Source organism: Nelumbo nucifera, chromosome 1 (assembly GCF_055504915.1).
Source record: "Nelumbo nucifera cultivar China Antique chromosome 1, China Antique-T2T, whole genome shotgun sequence".
NCBI classification, from domain to species: domain Eukaryota; kingdom Viridiplantae; phylum Streptophyta; class Magnoliopsida; order Proteales; family Nelumbonaceae; genus Nelumbo; species Nelumbo nucifera.
Window position 1 is genome coordinate 75,692,471 of NC_142649.1, and position 25,933 is coordinate 75,718,403.

Here is a 25,933-nt window from a genome sequence, read left to right on the forward strand (position 1 = left end):
TTCCAATTCAACATTGATTATAACGAAATAATAATATATTTAGAATTGAAATTTGGGATGATCAATGACCATTTTCTTTGATTGCACAAAAAAGCAAATGAAAACTGAATTTCAAGAAATACATATTACTGTGTTTGTAGAACCATCGTTCACATTATGTATCATTATCAACCGTCGATTTTATCAGTGCTACTATTATAAATCATTTTAGACCATAAACATAACTTGATTTCGTGGGCCCCTCAATTATATTCATATTCAACAATGAGATACGTAAGGAATCACTTGGCAGCTAACTCTACCCAGAAAGAAACAGATCCCTCTGTTCCTCTCAGTTCCTCTCTTCCTCCCTCTCTCTCCCCCCAATGGATAGACACGTACAAGCTCTGTTGAATCGCCTATCCTGCGTAGCTGTCACCATTGCTACCTTCACGCTCCTCCTCCTCTTCATCCGAACACCAGAGACATGCATCTCAGACTCAGACCCAAGGGCCGCAAAGATCAAATTCCCGAGATCCTCCTGCGACTCCACCCACCGCGAGATCATCTCCCTCGAGAAGAAGAACAGGCGCCTTTGGTCCACCAAAATCTGGCGAAAGAATGTCGATTCCTACACCGAGCTATTCCATGGAATTCAAAGTATGGGGTTCCTCACTATCCACTCGAGGGTCCTCTGCGTCTCTGCCGGCGCCGGCCACGAAGTAAAGGCATTATTGGAAATGGGCGTAACCGATGTCACTGGAGTTGAACTCATTGATTCGCTGCCTCTGGTGAGTAGAGCAGATCCTCATAATCTTCCTTTCTTCGATGGGGTCTTCGATGTAGGTTTCAGCGCTCACTTTTCGGAGTCTTTGTTTCCTTCTCGGTTCGTTTCCGAGATGAAAAGGACGGTTCGGCCAGGTGGGGTTTGTATACTTGCCGTCCAGCTTTGCTCGGATGAGGAATTACGGGAAATTACGGGTTTGTTTAAGAGATCGAAACTTGTTGGTGCTCGTAATATCACGTTAATTGGATTGAAAATGACTGAGATCATAATGAGAAACAGAGGTCCTCCTTGAATTATTCATTTTTTTTTTCTGTTCTTATGGAATGTTAAATTTATTTGCCTCTGCTGTTCTTTTGTTCTTTGTTTTTTTTTCGCATACGTGTGGACAAATTTACGAATTTGGCGCAGTTGTAGCTGATCAAACTATTGTAATTTGTAAATCCGTATCAAACAGAAAATGTACGTGGCAATTTTTATTTCCTCTTTCTGGTATAGTGAATTTCTCTTGTTCTTTTTGTTTGAAAATAGCTGAAGTATGCCCATGGAAACTAACAACTTTAGGAAAAGTTATTAGGGCTGTAAAGGTCATAGAATTTGGATGCAGAACCCATTGGATTGTGGCACAATATGACTAATGAATTGTGGCACATTTGACCAGGTATGAATTCTTGTTTAATAACCCCGAACATAATAATGAGCAGCTGAGATACATTAGGCTTAGTCTAACTGGATTATGTTGACATGTATGACATTTCCAATTTAGTGATCGAGCTTAAGATGCACTAGGCACTACAAGAAAACTGCCATATACCAACGGATATTATTTCCTTCATCATTTAGGCAGTAGGATATATACCAATGGTAACAACCGTGGTATAGGTATACATATACCGATGGAATAGGAACCGTCAGTGAAGGTTATCTATACCGAGGGGATAGATCCATTGGTATAGCATAAATACGAAAAAAGAAATGGCGCGAGAGGATACTGCGCGAGTTTGTGCATTTTTGGAGTCTCTTATCTCCACTACTCTCTCCCTCTCGTTTCACTGCATTTTTTTGACTCTCTCACTCTCTCCCTCTCTCGTTCCACGACTTCTCCCACTAAACCCTATCTTCCTTCACATTTCCCTTCATTCTCCCTTGAACAGCAAAATCAGTACCATTATTCACGCCGCCACCACCAATTCCTACATTCGACTACATTTGTTTGAGGGTATCTATCCAGATTAAGCATCAAGGAAAAGGGGATCAAGAAAGAGAGTTGAATCTCAAGCTACAAGTTATGGTAAGTGTTCCATCTCCAAATCTTGAGCCATAATATTTTTATTATTTTTAGTTTCTTTTCTTAATTTTTTTTTTATTTGGGATTTTGTTTACTTTTTTGATTCGACTTTGTTTAATTCTTGGTTTAGATTTTCTTTTCTACACTAGAGAGGAAAAGGGAATAGTTTCAGTGCTGAACTCCCATTTCCATACCCAAAATTTAATGGCTTCTGGTTTTGGGTTTGAACTTGATCGGTTGTAGTGGTGGAGATTGGAGAGACAAAGTTTAAACTTAGTTTGGATCTGGAAAAGGTGGGTATCTTTTTTAGTGACTATAAGCAATTTATTTGGGATCTGGAAAAGCCCAAATTAGATGAACAAAAATTTAGTAGAAGAAATAGGGCAGATGGAACCAATTCATGATACCTGGCTGCACCATACACACCTAGTAGTTTATGAGAAAAAAAAATTTTGTGTATACGTTAAGGACTCATATTCTATGAAGATTTAAGATTTAATGATGTTTGTATTCAAAATGCCAGCATTGGAAAATTTAGAAATGAGTTATAATATGAATGTAAAAAATTTGCTTTAAATTCCTAATTAATAAATAATAAGATCTCTAACTTGACTGGAATTTTGAGCAGAAAGCATGTTTAATTTTTTCCCATCTCTGACCTCTAACTTGACCAGTTCTATGTTTTTGTCTCGATTAATAATTGGGTTAGGATCAGTTATTGTTGATCCTAATCAACTTAGGCCCGAAGCGATTATATGGTTAGTAATGTATAGAAGTCTCGTGTTTTTTTATTTTTTGTAAATTTTGTTATATTTTGTCTAAAAGAGTAAATTTATAAACAGTATATAAGATAATTATGGTTAAAAACACATTTTTCATCAACACATGAGAAAGACATATCCTTTCTTTGTTAAACTCTTGGGTGCTTTTAGCTAAAATGTTCTCTGGAATCAGCTACAGTGATCTGAGTAAAAATCTTAAAGTCCTCCCCCTTAATTCTTCAGCCCTCTCCCTTCATATGCTCTAGACCTCTCACTGTTGTCAATTTGCAATTTGATGGAATTCTGAGAAACTCTGGGGAAGCTAAGGTTGGAAATGGGGGGGGGGGGTATCTTGAGAGCTGATGGATTTCTGATTTGGGCTTTTAGTTTAAGCTTGAGGGTCTCAGATTTGCTAAACATCTGCTCTCTAGTTTGCTGCTTGTGAAGGGGATTCTAGAATAGTATTTATCAAAAAAAAGGGGATTCTAGAATAGTATTTATCAAAAAAAAGGGGATTCTAGAATAGTGGTTTGTTGGGAAATGGTTCATTTCCTTCATGAATTCATGTTATTTCAACAAATTTTGTCATGACCAGTTGACCAGTAGTCATTCAACCTTGCACTTGGACCATTGATAAGTGATGCTAGATTTTGAAGTGCCAAGACTGGTTTTTAATGCTCAAATGCATTATTTATTCATTTTCTAGAGCATATAACTCATCATATGTCATTATCAACCTAACTACCTGTTCTTCCAATCTATTTTGAACAAGTTATATTCTAGAACTTTGCTTCCCTCTCACAAACAGGTTCACTCAAATCTGACATCAATCATCTCTACGGGTAAGAAAAAACATGAGGCATACACATAATTTCATGTCTTGAATTTAGTTAAAAATGCAGAACAGATGCATTGAAAATAAAGAAAAAAATGTACTTAACTTGATTCAGTTTGCCAGAAAAAATTGGTAAGATGTGTCAGTATAGCTGAGCACATTTCACTTTTAGTTTAAGACCACTTTCTTAACAATGAACACTCAAAGTCTAACAAAATGAGGCCTTGGAAATCAACTCAAGTAAACCTCCATTTACTAGCATGAACCCACTCAATAAAGTAGACAAAACCAGGATACACTAAAATGTAATATTTGAGATAAAACAGGATATGTTAAAATGTACCAACCTCAAACAAGCTAAAACAGATGAAAACCAGTACTTAAAAAAAAATTGACTAGTATCAACAAATTATAATATATTCAAATAGAACTCAATGCCCTATTGAGTCCAAATAAGTAAACCAATGTACATCAGAAGTCCAAATAAGTAAACCAAGTTTCATCTTAGTCATTTAATTACCACATTCAGATGTTCACTGTAATTGCACTTCAATATTTATACCAACTTGAGAGCATATTGCACCCCTACAGTTAAAAGGAGCCCAAGAAGCAAACAACTGGAGATTCATAAAACAGATCAATCCCTCAATTATATAAAGCCTGAAACAGCCAATCATAAAACAGATCAAACCCTCAACATTTAACACAGTGCTAAATTAAGATCTTCCTCTTTCGAGACTATTTAATTAAGTATTCAAGCCATCTTTCTTGGTTCCACTAGGGAGTTAACCCTATCAATGTTGGAGGTATGTATCTTAAATTTACAATTACTGAAGCAGCCAATTTCATGGGTACACAAGATGAAGGGGAATGATTCAATTAGCTTTGAAAAGGTGTTTAAGAATCCAGAGATTTGCAATGTCTCATCCATTCTATGAAATTCCATCCATTAATGAATACAATGCTGTTGAAAGTCAGATGCTTTACAAAGTTTGTTTTCCTTGTTGGAATACTTTTGCACAGCCTCTGTAGATTGAGGACCATTATGGGCTTCATGCACTAAATCATAAGCATCGTCATTCTGTTTGACTACATCTTGTCAAGATTCTTCTTCTACAACTGGTTAAGATGAGCAAGAATCTAATAAATGTTTCTTGAAAAAGCATTTAAAGATAAGCCAAAAAATATCAGACTGATGCCCTAACTCCAAGAGCAACTACAGCACTTGGCAATATAGTGGTTGGATGTTCATCATTTAGAAAATAAAAGCACTGATGCATGTTGACTGGTACAACCACATGCATATATAGATTCATTGTTTTTCTTTAGCGATTAGCTACCAAAAGTAAAACTTTGCTTTTGTTACTTGACTGAACTAAATGAAGCAGTTTCCAAGAAATTTGTTTGAATGTTCAATTGTAGCCCTCCTATGCTGAACTGTTCAGAGCTCCTATGAAAGTGCATGTTATGCACAAAGTATTGTGTCTTCAGATCTTTATAAATTAAAAGTTCATGAAGAAAGATTCTCTTCCAGTTACAATCTGCATTTATATTTGCATTTAAGTGCATCCACAGGCACAAATTCATATTCAATGAAATTAAATCTTGTAAATATGGTAAAGAACTTGGGTATGGTCTCAGATGCAACGATCCCTGATCCTGTATTCATCTTTCCTCTGTAATCTTAACTTTTTCACTGAGAATATTCACCAATGTGGAACTGAATTTGCAGGACAATACCTTTTTCTTGGAACCTCATAACAGCTGGTTATGCTGAGCAATCAGTTTTTGGGGTACGCCTTTGTTTTGTTGTAAATGATGCAATTGTACTTTCACAATCATCCACTTCCTTAAAACAACAGGTCTTGAAGCTATACTTGTTTCCCAGGTGGTCGTAGGCACCACTGGTCTTCTTTTTATTGGGAAGCTGCTTGAAACCATATGTGGTTCTAGGGAATTCTTTAAGTTCATCATTGTAGTTAACTTTCTGACTTCTGTTTGCGTCTTCATCACAGCCATTGCTTTGTACTATATAACAAGGCAGGGGGATTATCTGTAAGTATCTCTTACTATCCAAATACAACTGTTTTGTCATGCTTTACTTATGGGTTTTCTTGCCTATTTTTCTTTCTTAAGCATGCTATTTGTCTTTGGTAAAATTTTCATTTTCCTTTTACAGTAATAACTAAGAAAATTATCATCTAAGCCTTGCCCCAACTATATGGGGTTTGGCTAAATGAATCTTATTTTGCCATTCTGTTCTGTTAAGTGCCATATCATTGTTAAATTATGAGTCCTTAGATCATTCCTTGCTACTCCAATCCGTGTCCTTTTTTCGCTCCATCTCTTCTAGCTCCTTGCACTTGTAACAGATAAGCAGGTGAATTTTCTTTTACAAAATATGGAGTCATAGATAATAGTCGAACGGGGTTTAGTAGCTGACCAAAAAGTTGAATAAAGGTTGTTTAAGAACAGTGCAAAGTTTTTTTTTTTTTTTTTTTGTTTTTTGTGGAAAAGCAATCAAAGCTGTGATATTATAGAGGAAGTACAAATCCACCAGGTCCTACCAGTTTTAGTGCAATCTTATCAGCTACAATGGATGAATTCCCATGAGAAATATTGGCAAAAGGTCCTGGATGTACAAGAACTGGAGTCCCTCAAGGGTCTGCATTAGAGTAGGGTTGATGGCATCTTTCATAAACACAGTCAAGGCACCTCCAACACCAAGATCATCTATTGTTATTAGGTGGGCATAACCTGTTTAAAAGGGCCTTATCTGATTGAGTTACCTCATGGAAAGTCCGACTATCAATGGCAGCAGCCAGAAGGTTATTTGCTGCAGTAACTGCATGGATATCTCCTGTTAAGTGCTGATTGAGCTCATCCATTGGGATCACTTGACTGTAACCACCACCTGCAGCCCACCTTTGATCCCAAACGTTGGTCCTTGAGATGGTTGCCAAAGGCAGGTCCTTTAGGTGAAAAGAATACTAGGCTACCAACCATAGTTTTATTAGAACAGAATTGTTAGATGACTCATTAATGCCAAAATCAATGAACATGCAACACCAGCTGCTGCAAGTGGAGAAATAAGGCAAAAAAGAATGAGACTCACAGAAATTCTTCTGACATACATGACAATAATCTTGTCCGTATTGCTCACATGATAAATACAGAGGTTTTTATCTAACAAATCATCCCGGAGAAGGAAAGCTACTCCTAAGGGAACAGGGAATCTCAAATTTCTGTATTTTTGCAAATACAGGAAATCTTTTTTTCAACCCAAGCACTAGCAGTAGCAGTGCCATAGAATTGTCACATTCCTTTTACATACGATTCCTTATCCAGTTTTGAATTTCACTAATGAATATAAAACCAGTTACACTGTACACTGTTAATTTGTGTTCTTGGATGCTACAGGCAATTTAACTTCTTCAATTTCTCTAGGTTCATATTTCCAATAGTTACTCAACTTAGTTCAGCCTTAAACCACCATATGGCATCAACTAAATGAATCCTCTCCCACTATTTAGTTCTATTAGGAGTTCTGTTTTCTAGTAATCTATATGTCATTAAATCATTTCTTACCACTTCAATCCTCATTTTCTTTGGGTTTCTCCTCGCTCTTATAGAGCCTTCTACTTGCATCATGTCAGTTCACACTGATGTGGACAATGGTTGTCTATTACTTGGGTAAACCATCTTAGCTGAACTTCTCCCAGCTTGTTATCTATTGATAGTGGTACAAACTGGTATCCAATTAATTTAAACAACTTACAAAGCATTAGGCTCAAGGAATTCCATAAATGATATGTTCAAGTTTGACACTAGATATAGAAGCCTTAAGCAATTAGATTCACGTTCAAGTTTGACACTAGATATAAAAAAAAATCCGAGAAATGAAGTTGAGGAGAGAGACATAAGAGTGAGAACCTAAAAAGAAGCTTGCCACCATGAGGAATTCCATCAAAGAGACAAGAGCAAGATAGTAGAAAAATTTCTTCTTCTGAGAAAATCCAGATACTCAATTTTATTTAACTCAAAATTCTAAACTCCCTTTTGTTTTGCAAATTACAGGGCTTTTATAAACTTACTTGGAACAATCTCTCAGCTGATTAATTAATAACCCAACTATATACAATAATTAGATTCAGAAATTATTTGAGAAGACTCAAACTTAGAAACTAGAGAAAGCACAGATAAAATCACAAGACTCATAAATTATGCATTTTTCAAAATCTATTCAATGGGGCCATTACTAGTTGTGGATCCAAGAATTTGATCCTTGGACAATTTAGCCCTGAGTTTCCATGTTTTCTCTGCACTGAAACAAGAAATCCTGAGTTATTTCCTCCATTGGGACCATTACTAAATAGACTAACCTCCCAGCCCTGAGTTTCTTCAGAATTTGGATTGGCCATTCTTGTAACACAATCCAGTGACTTGGTGGCAATAATGCGGGGATTGGCCTTTCTTGACCTGTATAACTTTACCTATGTTTTATTTCAAACCAAACAAAGCCTAATCATAAGTTATCCTTCTCAATTTGATCATTACACCTTACAGGTTAATATGGGGAAACGCAAGAGACTGAATATTGTCTTATTGAGTTCTCATGGAAGAGTTGAAGTCAGCTACAAGGGGGTGAGTCCAATAATGAGGAGCAAACTACCCAGGCTGAGCCCAACAATGAGGGCCAAACTACCTAGGGTAGTGCACCAGTGGATGCACACTCAGAAAGGCAGACAACTAAAGGTATTTGATAATTTTGTATACGTTAATTTGACATAAAAATCCTTAGTTTGTTTATTGAGTTATTATAACCCATATACAATTTACACATCTTTCATGTTTTCAGCTCAATACAAGCCTCGAGGTCCCACACGTATGTTAGAGGTGTGGGATATGCCAGCTGAGGACAAGATTATTGTTCAACTAGATGAAATGGGCCAACCAATTGGTGATGAGGGAAAAACTCTTACCAATTTCATAGGTACAAAAAACTTATCTCTCTCTCTCTCTCTAAAACAGAGTGATTACAGTAATTTGTTAAAGGAGAATAAGTTGTCTTGCATGGTTTGATAATATTAGACCCCGAACAGCTTATCACTAAGGAGCTTTTGATAACAGCTGAATATGCTGAATTGAAAAGTTTATTATTTTATCTTTCAGGCTATGTTTGAGAAGAATGTAAATACAAATAAACTATTCAAAGAAGCTGAAGTGGACCCTTTAAATGATTGCCTGTCAACCAAATTTGGCACTCCCAAACAGGTAGAACCCACCACAAAAAAAAAAAAAAATCAATCAAAACTTTAACCCTCCCAAACAGGTCCCAAACTAAGGTTGACATGAAGTCAAATCAAAATTCTTACCTCAAGTTTTAATAAAATTTAAGTTTTAAGAGTTAAGCATACAATCTCCTTAAAATGGGTATAAATCATGATACACCATGCTGGTTTTTATTGTTACTGTGAAAATGGTAACCCATGCTTGAATACTTGTTAATCACCCTGATGCATAAGCTAAATTGTTAAAATGAAGCCAAAGTAGCAAGCAAGGACCACAATCTCACTCAAGGCGCGTTTCCAAATTCAGTTAATAAAAAGATATTTTAAAATACAACTTATCAAATCTCCTATACAAAATGCCTTCCATCTATTGGAGCATTTGGAGGACATAAACAATTGCATGTTTGATCAATTTATAGGTAGGATTGACTGCTTTTCATTTATATTTTCTATCCTTAATGATACCAAAGAATCAGATTGATGGCGTTTGGAGGAACTCATGATAATCATTTTCTCTCTGTCATTTTCTTTTGGTGTTTTATTGCAACTTTAGCCCCCATAGGGGTGAGGTGCCATATGCTAGACCTAGTGAGTTTGAACCTGTGTGGGGTCTACTTGCACAACACTGACAATCTGACTATTTGTGGGTTTGAATCTGTGCCTCCTCACAGAGGGATACATGTGACCACGTCAACTATGGGCCTATGGGGTCATTGGCTTTTATATTTCATTTCATGTATATAACTTCTCAATGCCTGTAAATGCTTCCATATCTCAGAATCCACTTTGGTTAGAGAAATCCTATCTCCCTGTAAGGTAAGATGGTGATATTTCTCTTAATCAGAGCACCATAAAAATATGACTACCTTCCATATGGCTTCAAGATATGCTTGCAGTTTGACACACTCCACGCTACCAATAACCATATCTATCATCTCAAAGCAGTCAGCTAGGATATAAGAAATGAGACACATTTTGAAGCCAGGATGCTATTCCATTATGAGCTTTCAGCTCCTTGATACATTTGGGTATTTGAAAAATTGTTAATTTTCAAAAAGTCCTGTCTTAGGGTCCTCTGTTGATCATTAAGGCTCTTGGAGACAGCTAGGTTAATTGCCCATCCTTGTGGATACATGGAAATTACAGATGATCTCTTGTTAAACTTGGAATGGATGAAAACAAAGTCCTAAATAATGCATCAAGAAATTCATACTATTCATATAATGAAAATGCAAGAAATTCAGTTGAATGGAGTCTTTGAGGGTTCAGTGGGAAAATTACTAAATTGGACCCAAGAATATGCAAGGAATTGAACTGAACGGAGGCCTTGAGGTTTTCACAAATGGAACTTACCAGTTGACATCCAAGAAGATGCACGCTTTGAGTGACAGGTGATTCTAGGTTTAATTGATACTGTAGATTGTGCTGCTTGCAGATTCTTGGTAACAGCTTTATGCTATCCAGCTACCCTGGTTATCAAATTGATGATGGGATTGAATATGCTATTACTCAGCTGAAATTAAGTTTTAAGGGATCAACCCAAAAGTTGGTGCAAGTTTCTCAACTGAATAATAGCAAAATAGCAACATCTTTTTGGGCTTCTTGCTATAAAAGAAAGAAGAGAAAACTGTGGGCTTCCCTTGCTGAGAATGCAGTCAAGATTAAATTTGGTGGATCTCTTGGGATAACTAGGATCCATCTTGTATTGGAGAGTTTACAATAATAGCAGGGTTTGTAGTCTTTAGTATATACAGGTCTGAGAGATTCTGCAAAAATAAGTTATTTTTGCTCCTCAAAGGCCCCTTTATCATTGTTTCTGGGATTTGTGAGAATTATCATGGAAGGTGGCTCTCAGATTGTCATTGGTTGGATAGAGAAGAAAATGTCTCCCAAGAATTTAATCATCTTCTTAGAAGGGGGGGGGGGAATCCTTGGCTTTCAACTTGAACACTTTGTTCTGGTAGTTTTCTAGATCTGCTAACCTGGTGGCAGTTAACCTTGCAAGAGAAGGGTTGAGGAGGGGAACTATCTGTTACAATTCTGCTTTAACAGCACTATTTTATTTTTCTACCTCATGTATTTTTGGAAACAGCTTCTCTGTATGTGTCCCTCCCCAGGTCCTGCATTGGTGGGAGCCTTGTGCACTGGACTGCCCTTTTTACTAATTTTCTGCATTTGGATTGTCCTCAACTGCTACTAATTTTCTGCAGACTGCATCAACAATGTAAGTTTCATCACCAGAGTAAGGCTTAATTTATTTTATGAAAATCATTTATTTATTTTGAACAGGAGGCATGAGTGTAGTCATTATTTTTCTTGATCAATGAGTGTAGTCATTATTCAGCCACTGAAGAGATATCAAAGTTTGATTCATGGGAAGACTGTGTAAACCTCTTGAGCTGCAATCCTTTTACAAAATGCCAATTTAATTTTTGGTTTTCAAGAACAGGAAATGTTGAATCATTCTCTCAATATCATTGGTTTCAGATAACAATGGATGGAGATAAAATTCCAATCATAACAAAAGAATTTGAGAGGATCTAGATGCCACATGTCCTTGAATATAATTCTTGTCCTTTTTGATTATAAAAGTTTTAAGCTGGTTTAACAGATGAAGTAGAGAATTATTTGCTGGCTTCACATTTCTGAGATCTGTTGACTGTATGGTTGGTTATACTAGATGTGGTAGTTGCTGTCATAGTAGTTGGTTTTTTGTTTCTTATTGTTCTTTGATGGGGGAAGTAGTTTTGCTGTCAGTTTGAGGTTCATGCATAGATTATGTACGAATCTTTTGGCAAAAAATATTAGGGGATACAACAGTTTTTTATCCTTTTAATATCATTGTTGCAGAAGTTCAATGTTTAAGGTTTTTAATTGAGTATGGGGTCTTATGGCTATAAGGGTTTTCAGTGGTACAGTTTCCTTATTTTCTGTCCCTTCGCAGTGGGATTTAAGTTATTGATCTTGTTTTGGAATTTTTTTGACCTGTTCAAAACATGTACGATAAACTGATGCTTGCTTTATATTCCCCTTAGGCTTTGTTTTTTTCTTTTTTTTTTTTTATGGTATAAGGGATGGAAGGCTTTTGAGACTGAAATGTTTCATCTATTATTACCACTGCTTTTGTGGTGGAAGCTTTAGTTTTCACCCCCTTTTAATTTGATCAGGGCTGTCTTTGGTTTCTTGTAAAGAAATGAAAAATGAATTATTTCCTCAGACAATAATATTCAATAGAAAAACGAAACCTTTCCCCACTTTTCTTCCTGCTAAATTTAATCCATCAACTAGGAGTTGGATTCATTTAACCTTAAAATCTTGGGATATTGGGACTCAGCTAAAATTTATTCACCAATTAGTACTGAATTATTGATATATGGAAAAATTATATATTGAACAGTTAATATTAATTTCTAATCATGCAAATAACTTGTCTTTAAATTTAATACATTCAATGATTAATATCCTTAAAAGAAAAGCATTAGCAACAAAAGAAAGAAAATATAAAATCAGATTGTACCATGACAAATAAATAGCATATCATAATGGAGCATAGAAAATCTAATATAATTTCTAATCGGATTGCTGTCCTTAAAGGACTAAGGATCTGTAAAAGGCTGAACTTATATAATATAGACGTAAAGGATGATTCTAAAACAGCTGTAGGATGGCTGAAATTTAATCCTCAGGGAACCTGGAATTTCACATTTTGAGACAAGCTATTCAACTCTGAAGAAGATATGACTGACATGGAAATGGACTCACAAAGCAGCAAATTGGGTGGGCAATACACTAGCAAGGCATGGGGTTGACTGGAAACAAATGTATTCAGGGATGACTTAAACCTTCTAAGAACAATTTGGAGTTAGTGCTGTCCTAATTTTTAGTTCTATATTGTTTGTAAATATTATTCTTTCTCAACACTTAACAAATTTTGCATCGTTATCCATAAAAATTCATGCTTTAACTTGTAACTATAACATTTATTTAAACCATACAAGTCAATAATTTATGTTGAGTATGCTTTCAATTAAGTGGATACATACCCAATCCATCAAAACTTGGTCTAAAAAGCCCATAAGGGTTTGGTGGATCCAACACATATCCCATACCCATACCCATGTCTTGTCATGTTGGATGTGTACTTGGGGTAAAATGGAGTCTGGGTATTGTAGGTTTGAACAAAACCAGAATGGTTGAGAAATATATGGGTGTTATGAGATTTGAATTGATAGGGCTATCCCTCTGGTGGGAAAATAGTTACACATAAATTAGAACGAATGCAGTTTGACGATATATTGCATCCTCATCATGCTAAAGCAACAAAGTGAAATGTAATTGGCCTCTGTTTCCCTTGAATTACAAGGCTGAGTTTTTATTGGTGCAGCTTGGGCAACCAAGGGCCATCAGTAGGGGAAGTCTTTAGAAATCATGTGGGTGAAACTCTGGCTATGTATTCTGGTCCCATTGGTCAATGAAACTCTATGAAGGCAGAAATGATGGCAAAACTACATAGGCTGAAAGCTCTAAACTACATGATATCATAGTTGAAGGGAATTCAACAACTAATATTGGATAGTTACAGCACAGCAGGGCTAGATCATGGTTTTACAGGCGCAATATAAGAAGCAAACTGCTTATCAAGGAAATAAGAATTACATTCACTTGGATACAACTATGACTAAGATAAGATTACTTGGCGAGACAAGGGGTCAATTGAATACATATATTTTGGAGAATCAACGACAGGAAATAATCAAACATTGTAACCAAAGAAAATGATGGGAAAGCTACCTAGCATGAGGGGTGCTGGTTACAGTTCGATTTCGATTTGTATATAACCATTTTTTTTAACCAGAAATTAATACAAAACTTTGAAGGTTAACAATAAAAAAAGAACAAATGAATTCTATTTTCCTCACAACTACTACCCACTTTTTGGAGACCATTTTCCCCCCAGCCATTTTACCTGCATCCAAACATCGTAAAATTGTTTCCCTTCATTCAATTTCCAACCAAATGGAGTGTATATAAATGGTTCTGGAAACAAATGTTTTTCTGTAGAAGTGGTCAAATGTAGTCGAACTATTTTCGTATGAAAAAAATTGTGCCTGTTGTTTGAACAAATGGAACAATAGGCATATAGAATTTTATGAAGCTTAAATAGAAGACTTAGGTTCTTTACAATTTTTTTAACAAATAAATGGAACCTTAGGAATTATTTTTTGAAATATCCTTACATTCTAACATGTTTGTGAGGAAGAACATATCCTTGTTTATCAAAGGTGTCTTGGCTTTAATTTAGTATGGTGGATTTTCTGATCATTTGCTCTTGTTTATGGAAGATTGAAAGGTACCAGTACGAAAGCAGCACCTTTGCAACATAATGACAAATAGAATAAACAAGAAAAGAAAAATAAAGGAAAAACAAAAAGAAATAAAAAGCATTACTTGGAAATCATAAAGAAAATTAAAAAAATCAAGTCTTAGGATCTGTTTGATAACAACTAGGGGTGGCCACGAGCCAAGCTCTTCACGAGCTACTCGAGCTCGGCTCGTCTTGGTTTTAACCGAGCTTCGAGCCGATCTCGAGCCAAATTTAGAGGCTCGATTAACAAATGAGTCGAGCTCGAATATATATATATATAATTATAGAAAATAAAATATATAATAAAAATATTATAATTTTTATTTTTTAAATATTAAATAAAAAATATTTATTATATATAATTTTTTTCTCAAATCGAGCTCGAGCCCTATATGTATTTTGGAGATAGTGGCAATTACCCCTGATCATTCATTTGCAACTAAGACTCCCCTAAACTATTAAATTCCAATAAAGACCCCCTTCTTTAGCATTCTGTTACTTAATTTTGAAAGAGATTCTCATGCTAGTATTTAAGTTTTTCTAAGTTCCCAAATTACCTTTTCCATTGATTGTTTTAGCATTTTCTTTCCGATTTCCATTTCTTACAGGTTTATTAGTTGATAATAATTGCTTGTATGTATTGCAAGGATTTTATAGATGTTTATTGGTTTTTTTATTACAATTCCCATTATATAGAAGTTTCTTGAGTGAGTATTTTGGTAAATTAATTTCTTCCATCATTCAACTTAATGGAGAGGGGGTCTTTGTTAGAATCTGAAAATTCAGAGGGGTTTGTAGAAAATGTATGTTCAAGGGATAATTGCCACTACCCCTAAAGTACAGTACAGGATAATAATCTGTACTTTATCCTAAAATAAACAAACAAAAATTAACAACTAATTGAATATTTAGGCTGAATTAATTAACTCTCATTTGCGTATTCAACTTCATGCTTAGAAAATCAAATCAATCAAGAAAAAAAACCAATTCAATGAATTAATAACAAACTTAATAATGGAGAACATATCATGAAATATAACAAACTTAATAGTGATCCATGGTTAGGTGATCCATGAAATATAACAAACTTAAGTTAATTAACTCATAAATCATGAAATATAATAATTTACTGGTTATAATGGAGAACCTATCAAACTGTTGTCTTCTAATTTCAGTATAACTACCACATGGTTAGGTGATCGTGATTATATACTATGTTTTAAACACAAAATATATGTGAAGTGAGTACTGAAATGGTGAAACAGAACAAAAAAGTAAAAAAAAAAATAATTTTCGCCACTCTCAAATATCAGAAAAAGATCTCATATCAGTAAATTCCTAATTAGTACCCTGTATTTTGGGCCTAGTGTCATTTTGGTCATCGAACTTTAAAATGCGACAATTCAGTACCTCAACTTTCAAAACATGCCAATCCAGTACCTACTATTAACTAGTTGTTAACCGGCTGTTAAGTGGCATTTGAAAAAGATACAAATTCTCTTTGAGTGTCATCTAATTTTCTTTATAAACCATCCAAATGTTGACAAAAAATTAATAGTCCCAAATACTTGCTTTTTCCATTCAAGAAAGTTTGGGTCATGTCTCAATGGGCATTTTGGTGACCCTAACTTTCTTGAATAGAAGAGGCAAGGATTTGGGACTGCTAATTTTTTTGTCAAAGTTTGTATGGTTTGTAAAAAAAATTAGATGACATTCAAAGGGCATTTTTGTCTTTTTCAAATGTTAGTTAACAACTAGTTAATGATACGTATTGGATTGACACATTTTAAAAGTTCGAGTATTGAATTGTCGCATTTTAAAGTTTGGGGACCAAAATGACACTAGGCCCAAAGTACAGGGTACTAATTGGGAATTTTCCCAAATGTAAGTAAGGTGGTGTGGCTATGTTCAGGGGTCTCCTTGAAGGACGAAGGAAGACCGGGTATCAGAGGTAGGTTTGGAAACTACGGTAAATGGAGTGATAAGGTAGCAGGGTAGGATGATTGAATGAGTCGGTGATCAAGTGAATGAATCGTTATAAGGAGGACCCTCATTTATAAGGAGGGATCTCGAGGTCCTGAAATGAAGGAGTCAAAAGTGTTTGATTCCTACTAGAAAAGGGAATATTAGATTCATTGTCAGTCATTAAGGAGCACTGTTAGGGTTTCGCTACATGTCTTATGAGATTTCTTAAGGACTGACTTTCCTTTCGTCTGAGGATTCTCATAATCCGCGTGTGCTATTTCCTTTTGTGACCTATTTAACCAAAGTGGTGCTGGTGACATCATTGTTTGGCGGGTGTGTCTTTACTAAGCTTACGTGGCACCTTATCACACACATTGCTTAAGGCAACACGTGTAGCCGATATTTAATTCTGGTTTTCAATGACCCATGGTTCTGTAATAGCCTAGGGTTCATCACAAGGTCGCGCATATTCAAGGTTTATTGAAGAACCACATGTATTCAAAGTTTATCGCTTCATTGTGGGTTTACATTAGCTAAAGTTTATCCTGACTTATGCTGGGTACAAGTTTAGCGCGAACTTGCGATGATTCGTATTCTCATCATAGACGTTCGATGAATTATAAGCAGGTAACCGATGAGTTATGGACTCATCGCAAGCATCCATGTGGTATCAATTTGGTACTTTCTCAACTCAAATGGTTTGAATAAGCACTATGTACCTACACAAAAAATTAATTAACCTAAGGAATTTAGGAAGTGAAAGTGTGTAGTTACATCACATGATACAACCGTTTGAATGCCATTTTAGAGAGCCCATTTTCCCAAAGGAAAAGCTTTCCTAATGGCCTGTTGATGTCAACTATCCAACAGAAATGGTAGCAAAGAAAAGGAGAAAATACAAAAGTAAGAAAGATAAAAAAAAATATTATTGAAGAAGATAAAGCTAGTTTGGTGACTTAATCAAGGTTGTTGATACACTTACTAAAGGAAAGAATTCAAGTACTCAACCACTCTCAAAATGTAGAAATCAAAGTAATTGCAAGAATAAAAATGAAATAAACTACCAATCCATTATCAATCCAATGTTCTTTGCCTTATATATGAAGAAATATTTGAATGTTAGAGGCGAGATTATGTATACACTGTAATCTTGAAGTTATTTATGGCTATATATGGAATGTTGCAAATAAGACTGGCAATCTTGACCCCAACCCATTTGACCCACTCACCTTGGAACCCACCTATTCTATTGGTGGATCAATATGGGTTGAATAACCCATTAGGGTCAGTGAAAATGGGTCAGGGTGAGTTGGGTCGAGGGTATTGTTAGGGTCAAAATGGGTTGGGTCGCATGGGTCAGGATGGGTTGGGTCAATGTTAAGCTCTATTTAGGCTCGCCAAATCTAAATTAACAACAATTAATGTGACTCAAAGTCGGTACTCCTAGCAAGTTTACATCTCATTACAAATCTAAACTACCGTGCCACATTTCATTTTATGATTCAAAGTGAAATAAAATAGATTTTATTAACTTTCGTGTTCACATGCAATTTAACATGAAAACATTTTTACAAAACCAATTTTATAAAATAAATTTATGAAAAGTACTTTTACGAAAGTAGTTTTACAAAAGTACTTTTACACAAGCAATTTTATAAAAGTACATTTTAGGAAAGCACTTTTACAAAAACACTTTATGAAAGTACTTTTCATTAAATTAATATAAGACCTCAATGAGGTGTATATACATTAAATTAATATATTTTAATGGTTAGGGCTGTTCATAAGAAGACCCAACCCGACCAAACTGACCAACCCGAACCGACCCAACCCGAGTCGGCTGGGTTTTCTTTAGCACCGGTCGGTTTCAGGTTGTAAAAAATCATAAACCGACCCGAACTGAACCGACTTAGTAGTTTGTAGTTAGTTCCTAGTTAGTAGTTACAACCTACTTAGTTCCTACTTAACTAAGTTGTCTCTATCCTAGTTACAACCTAACTTAATTTCTAGTCTTCTAGTTAGGAATGACATTAATGGCAAGTATTGTAAGACAAATAGATAAGGAATTTTTTTGGAAAAGTTTAAAGAAAAGAATCAAAGGATCATAGTTTTTATGGTCTTTTACACCAAATAGTTAACCAATTACAATTAGAATTAGGTGTTTTTTTTTACTTAGATTAGAAAGTTTCTTGAAATATACAAATTTTAGTCTTCTTTCTCTAATACAGTTTGACTTTCTATTTTCTTGATAACTTCTATTCTAACTTGGTCCGCCCCCCTGCCAATTTCAGTCTTCTTTCTCTAATAGAATTAGGTATCATTTTTTACATTTAATTTCAGTCTTCTTTCTCCAATCTACCAATTTATTACCATGGTTGAACTTAGAGCCAAAACCGACCCAACCTGACTCAAACCGATCAGGTCGGTTTTGCTTAACACAGGGTCAGTTTCGATTTCAATTCCAAGTAACCCGACCAGGTCGGGTTGGTTGGAAAAATCTCAGTAAACCGACCCAACCCGACCCATGAACAACCCTATTAATGGTTTATGAAGAAATTTATTGTAGGTAATTATAATTTCATTAAAAATCCTATGCTTATCTATAATTGATAAATTATAATTCTTAAGTTTTAATGTTTTATGGGATGGGAAAAACTCAATTGTCCTATCCAACCATAAAACATGCATTGGCACAACATCTAAGTGAAAATATAATCAATAATTATTTATTATTTATTTTCAAAAATTATAAAAATAAATAAATATTATATAATATATCCAAAAAATAGTTATTAAAGAAGAAATTTCAATTACTTTGTCGATAAGATGGATCATCCATAGAATTATAATATATTCAATCATTGTGATAAAATGATAAAATATAATTAATTAATTAATTATTTTTTTATTCCAAAAATATAGAAATAAAAAAATAATTATTAAATAAATTTCAATTGGTTTGTGGATATGAAAGATCATCTATAGAATTATAATATATTCAACTTTTATGATCAAATTATAAAACATAATTAATTATTATTTATTTATTTTAATTCTCAAAATATAAAAAATCAAAAAATACTAAAGAAGAAATTTCAATTCCTCTATGGATATGATAGATAAATCCATAGATCTAAAACATATTTAGTCTTTATATGCAGAGAAAAATTACATTTTCAAAATTTTTATTAATTTATATTTTCCCCAAATATCTTCATGAAATTTCCATAAATTTATTAATGACACAAAAAATTATGATTTTGAATGTAAGAAATGTATATCAACATAAAGTTAAACATTCTAGAAAAAAAAGAAATCACAAGATACTATAAAAAATTGAAAAATTTTACCTATTTTTGCCATATTTTTCAAAATTTGAAAAATAAAAAAAAGAATTAACAATTCACAATTTTTTCTTGCAATTTTTTGCAAATTTAGCACTCTAGGAATGAGGTTTGGAGTTTTAGAGTCATTTAGGAATGAAAGAAGGCTTATTTCAAGGAAAAGAAGCTTGTTTTTACCCTTTTATATATATCTATATCTATATATATATATATATATATTTTCAATTTTTGGCCGTATCTTTTTCGTCGATATGCTTCTGATACGCACCAATACGGGTCCGATACGCATGAAAAAAGACAAGACGCCTGATTTCCATGCATATCCCATATCTGTTTTTCAAAGATACGATACAATGCACCCCACATCGGGCGTATCGTATCGAAATTTTAAACCTTGTGTACAACTATGCTGATAAATGTGCCTTGAGTTCTAGATCTCTTTTTGCTGTGTTAGATTGCAATGCAAATAAATTTGTACTGATGCAAAACCATGGTAGTGCAAATAATTTGAGTGTAAATTCTGACCTATTTTTGTTTCAAATTTTATCTTATTTTGTTTGATTACAGTACAAATGAAGTAAATTAAGACATGAAATAGAATAAAGTAAAATCCAAAACAAAATTAAACAAGAATTCGCATTTTTTCATTTGCACTTTCATGTATTTGTACTAATGCAAATAAAGTTGCACTGCAACCAAACACAGCCTTTTATTCTTAATTTGCTTCAATTATATCCTTTTCTTTCTAAAAATGAAACCAAAAAGCACCAAAACAAATGGTAGATTGGCATGGAAGAACAGGACTAGATGAATTATAAGCATAAAAGGTTGGATAACAGCAAGAGGACAAGAAAAAAAAAGCACAACTCCATGTGAACAAGAAACTTTGTTTCTCACAACTGAGTCGTCACTATATTTATTCTCTTTGAAATTAATATATTTCTTCTATAAATTTAAACCATCTCTGCTTCTATTTAACACACGTTAGATTTACGTTCTTATTCATGTAGCTTCTAAGGATCATAAAGGCAAAGACCACCTCGGTGCACTCGCTATTACAATCACCGCCGCAATGCAAATGTCTGTCTCAGTTGATGATTGCTACCTACTTTTTTGAACATCGATCACCAAACAAATCTAGCTCGAAATTCAATTACCTTATTATTTTTCAGTGACTCCATTATGTTTTTTTTTTTTTAAATGAGTCTATTATATTTTGCAATCCATATTTTATTTTATATTTTTTTATTGTATAAATTCTTAGGAACTGTATCATATTAATATTTTAATAATTGATTATACCGTAAGGGAGATTTTTCACTGAGCCTGCCCCACAGGCGCCCCACATGTACATCTCAACATGTATTAAAAACATTTTCATACTTATTATGGGAAGATGTTCTTAATATACGGTTGAGATGTGTTATGGGACACTCATAATTCCTTGTACGGGCTTAATTGCCAAAACTCTAGTCAAATTGTTATAGACTTATAGTAGGAGTAGCACATATTGGTGACCTGTTTACAGGCCAGGCTTTATCTCTTTATCAATAGAAAATATCGAATCTGAGCCCAAAGCCCGATCTGCACATAAAATGTCATAATTTTGATATAATTTAATAAACTAATATTATATTAATTTGATAATAAATTAATTCATATTTCTTAAATAGTAATTAATATTTGATAATAATTTAATAAACTAATATATATTATATATAACTAATGTATATTTTTATATATACAATAGTATTGGGCCAGGCTCAAGCCCAGGCTAGACTTATTTGAGAAAGTCCAAACCTGACCTAAAAAATAGTATTTAAAACTCGAGCCCAAACACACAGGCCTGAAATTTTGTCCAAACCCAAAAAATATCAGGTCGGGCTGTTGGACTATCCGGCCCTATGAACGGGCTGGTGGTGGTACCACAAAATTAGGGGTATAAATGGATCGAATTCGAACTGGATCAGGCAACATCCGAATTTAAATCCGATTAAAAAATCCGATAATCGAATTTGATTAATTAATTATTTTAGATAATTAATAAATATATAAAATAAATATTTTATTGATATAAAATATATAAATATATAAACTATTTATATAATTTAATTATTATATATATAAATTATATAAAATATTATTATTATATATAAATTTATCGAATAGAATCAAGTCATATTCAAATCTAAATCTTATTAACCATTCTATATGAATAGGATATTCGAATCATCTGAATTCGATTCGAATATATCGAATATCGAATTTCGAAATCGGATTTTGTAGGCAACTATTTGAACTGCATCTCTTTGCTTAATTATTTGAAGTGCCGTCTGATTAAACGATAAGTACAGACGGGGTGCGTATCGCTAACGTTCGGATTCGGGTACATCATATTCATGGCTAATGGTTGGGTACCATGGCAACGTCAACCCGCACGTGCATATACGGCAATAACGATAACGATACGCCACTGCCTCGGTCTACATAGAAAATAGAAACCCTAGATCTTACACCTATCTCCGCTACGTAAGTCTACTCATGAAAACTCTCGATCCAACCAGATCTTAATTCTTCGATAATATTGTTGTTTGGAAGCCGAATTATAGATGGAAATTGGAAACACACTATGTTTATTATTGATTTTTTCCATCTCATCATGCGAAATTCCGTTCGACTGTAAAATGTAGACTAAAGCGGTAACCTAGAATTAAATTCATGGAAACAAGATACTCCAAAAGGTTGAAGGAGCTTCTCAAGGCCGTGAACGGAGGTGCTAACGGCGAGGACCGGATCAGCGATCTCCCGGACAGTCTCCTTCATCACATCCTCTCTCTTCTTCCTATCAGAGATGTCGTACGAACTTCGATCCTATCGAAAAGATGGAGATCTCTCTGGGCTTCTGTCCCCCATCTTGATTTCACCACATCCAGCCTCTCTCCTATCACTCCCACGAAAAGGCAAAAGCGGACCGTCAAACGGATACGCCGGTACACACATAGAAGCAGTATGGAGGTCGTCGATCGAGTATTCGCTCAACGCAACAAAAATGCTGACATAACCAGACTACGTTACTCTGGTGATTGCACATTCTCCTGTTTCCACGGTTGGATCCGTCATGCAGTGAGGTGTAACCTTCAAGAACTCGATCTCAAAGTCTCCATGGCGGACATCTATGGTTTTGGTTTGCCTCGTTGTCTCCTGACTTGTGGATCACTGAAGATCTTCAAATTAGAATCCAATTTCCTGGGCCTATCATTGACAGCTGCGTCGGTGGCGGCCAGCGGTGGTTTCCGGTCACTCCATGCCTTGTCACTGTCGAAGGTCAGGTTCATCGATGCTTCTTTGGTTGCGGATTTGTTTTCTAATTCCTGCTTCCCTGTCCTTAAGAAATTGAATCTGAATTTCTGCGAAGGATTGAACCACCTCAACATTTGTTGTTCTTCAATGGAAGATATTACCCTAAAATCTTGTGAACTAACTGATCTGGACGTTGAAGTGACAAGACTAGAGAGGCTGCATGTGGTGAATTGTTTCAAGTATGGCAAAGAGAGGAGCTGCGTTAGAATATCTGCCCCAAGTCTCCGAACCATGTATTGGGCGTGCAATTCTATTACCGACAACAGCTCTCTGGAGAACTTAACATCTCTCCAAGAGGCTACCGTTGATTTCCTTTTACCCAATCACACCATGACTACACAAAAGCTCTACAGCCCAGCCAAGCTTTTATCTGGACTCTCTCATGCCCGAAGTTTAGTAATCAAAACAACATGCGTTGAGGTATCTTAATTTCCTTTTTCTTTTGGCGTTTTTTAATTTTCTTTCTTTACTTACATTTGTAAATTAAGATAAAATTGCTTTGTCACTCATTGTAGACCAAGAAGTAGGAACCCTAAATTTGAGAAGCTAGCTACTGTCTATCCAATTCCAGTAGAATGATCAATAATGCATCATCAATCAAATGTTAGGATTCTGGAAATCGAGTGCATTGATAATTTGTTCTTTCACCAAACAAAGTTGATTCTTCATGCATGAGATTGAAATATAGTAGTTATGAAAAAAAGGAAAAAGGTTCTACCATGTACTGAGATATACAAAAATACAGAAAAAAGGAAACTATCAATATCACAATTTTTTATGACGTTCTTTTAGATTAGTGTTATTAATACTTTATTTTCCATATTCAATTCCAAACCGGTTCTACTTATGAAGCCTTGGATTTGTTGATAGATGAACTCTGTTTTCCACCACAAAAACTGATGAAGTAGAGACGTTAAAAGAAGATAATTAGGTGTTTCAATACATTAGCCATAAACTTAGATGGAAAAAATTTAGTACTCAGAGCCCCTCAAAAGTAGTCAACACTTCCCACTTGTGCAAGCAATTTATGACATTATGTTCATAAGGAATAAAAATCTAGGCTTGAATCGAGCCTTACCTCAAATTTGGACTACTATGGTTTGAGGTTGATACAAATCTAGCGCGCGGGTGGGGGGAAGAATGGGTATTGGACAACATGAATGATTTTGTTTTCCAAAACGAAAACAGCTGCCACATAAGCGAAAACAATATAATTTTTCTGGTCTCCTAGTTTTTTTTTTTCTTCTTGTTTGAAGAAACAAATCAAAATAATCCCTGATTTTTGTAATCTGCAAAGGACAGATCCTTCCCAAAATATTTTTCAGGGATTTCTCCTTAGAACTGTTGACACATTTCAGATAGGATTATTGGTTGTCAGATGAGATTAATTAAGGCGGTGGCTTATCCAATATGCCTTGCAAGGTTGATGTGTGTTCTAGCGGACACTGTAAAGAGAAACTCTTAGAAATTCTTCTGGACAGAAATGTCAGTTCTATTATCCGATGCGAAATAAACCATTGATTATATTTCAAGACATTACTATGTAATTTTCTTGTTATATATATCTTTCATTCATGTAGACGTCGTTTACATGGTGTGGTGTGAGTGCGTGTCTTGCAGATACTGTCTACAGATAAAAATTTTTCAGAAGGTTTTCCATTTTCATTAAAAAATTTGACGTCCTTGGAATTACAAACTGGTTTGACAAAATATGATATCCCCGGAGTAGCTTGCATATTGAAGGGATCTCCAGTGCTCCATACGCTCATCATTAAGATCACTTGTTCTTCATCAACAAAGTACAATGTGAGTATTTTCTTTCGGATTTGGAGTTCGTAGTTTCTTCCTTGTATAGCCGATCCCCAATAGTTTCAGGGGTCAAGGCTGAGTTGAGGTTGAGTTTCTTCATCTTACTTTCGACATTTAATTTCATTGTTCAGCGGCAGCATCGATATTTGTGGGACATGGCTGGTTTGGGCAGCGAGCATTACTGGAAAGCTCAAATATGTGCTATGAAATCCTTCCTAGATAACCTAAAGGTTGTAAGATTCCACGGGTTTTACGAGTTCGAGAACCATATCAATCTAGTAAAGTTTTTGCTGGAGCATGGAAAGACTTTGCAGGAAATGATTCTCAACTGCTATAAAAGTTCTGTGGGGAAAGAAAAAATTAGTAAACAAATAATGGAATTCTCCAGGGCTTCTTCTATTGTTTCTATCTTTTTGTTATAAACTTGTGCATACACCGAGGTTCCAAGTTTAAGAACCTTCGACTTTTCCTCGTTTATTATTTTTTGGACGACGCAGATTATTTCACTTGTAAACATTTTTGTTCCTTTTCAGGTAATAAATTTTTGCTAACCTTTGATGTTCGGATTAATTCCAGATTCCAGAGTATGCAGGGCTGGGGCGGGTTGTCTGTGTTTCTATTTCTTTCTCTTTTCTTTTAACTGTTTTTCGGCTTAACTATAGAATCCCACCCATCTACTACGAACATGAATCCAGAGGGTTGTGTTAGCCTGCTAGCTTGGCAGTTGATGATATGAGAAAATCTTAGACAATCCAATATGAACATGAATCCTGAGTAGTTAAATTAGTTTTACATAGCTCTTGACAGAGCCACAATGGTGGGATAGGGCTTATGTGGCTGACCTCCAATCAGTAATAAAAAATGTTTAATTGGTAAAAAATAAGTCAAATGAACCTTAAATATTTATGGAAGCTGAAAAATAAGAACGTAAAGCTCTTTTCTGCCAAAATAATTTGTTTGTTGTTACCAGTGGTGGATTTTTGTTGGTATCATTCTATTGGTTAAACTAATGCTGATTGATATGATTATTCTATAGATTTAATTTTTTATTAATTAAACGTTTATATGAATTAGGAGGTGTTCTTTTCAATTCACATACCAGTTGGTTTGAAAACAAATTGGTTCTTAAAACAAAAATAAATATAGAAAAAT

General features: G+C 34.7%; 2 protein-coding genes and 1 long non-coding RNA gene across 4 annotated transcripts; all 3 read left to right on the forward strand.

Annotated features, from left to right (window-relative positions):
* The first annotated feature begins 266 nt into the window (after positions 1-266).
* Positions 267-1,246, forward strand: LOC104604966 (uncharacterized). Its single transcript, XM_019199032.2, has one exon. The coding sequence runs from the start codon at positions 366-368 to the stop codon at positions 1,056-1,058; it is 693 nt and encodes a 230-aa protein (XP_019054577.1). The 5' UTR covers positions 267-365; the 3' UTR covers positions 1,059-1,246.
* A 746-nt stretch (positions 1,247-1,992) lies between these two features.
* LOC148803450 (uncharacterized) lies at positions 1,993-12,890 on the forward strand. 2 transcript variants are annotated; one of them, XR_016085981.1, is made up of 5 exons: positions 1,993-2,054; positions 5,380-5,440; positions 5,663-5,702; positions 8,214-8,402; positions 8,506-12,890. It is a non-coding gene; the product is annotated as an uncharacterized LOC148803450 (long non-coding RNA). The 2 variants fall into 2 exon arrangements; XR_016085980.1 differs by having other exon boundaries at positions 2,040-2,054; positions 5,536-5,702.
* A 9,256-nt stretch (positions 12,891-22,146) lies between these two features.
* Positions 22,147-25,341, forward strand: LOC104605014 (putative F-box/FBD/LRR-repeat protein At4g03220). The gene is made up of 3 exons (XM_019199021.2): positions 22,147-23,392; positions 24,593-24,778; positions 24,913-25,341. Exons 1-3 carry the CDS (start codon positions 22,331-22,333, stop codon positions 25,201-25,203), a joined length of 1,539 nt encoding a protein of 512 aa, XP_019054566.2. The 5' UTR covers positions 22,147-22,330; the 3' UTR covers positions 25,204-25,341.
* Positions 25,342-25,933: the final 592 nt, after the last annotated feature.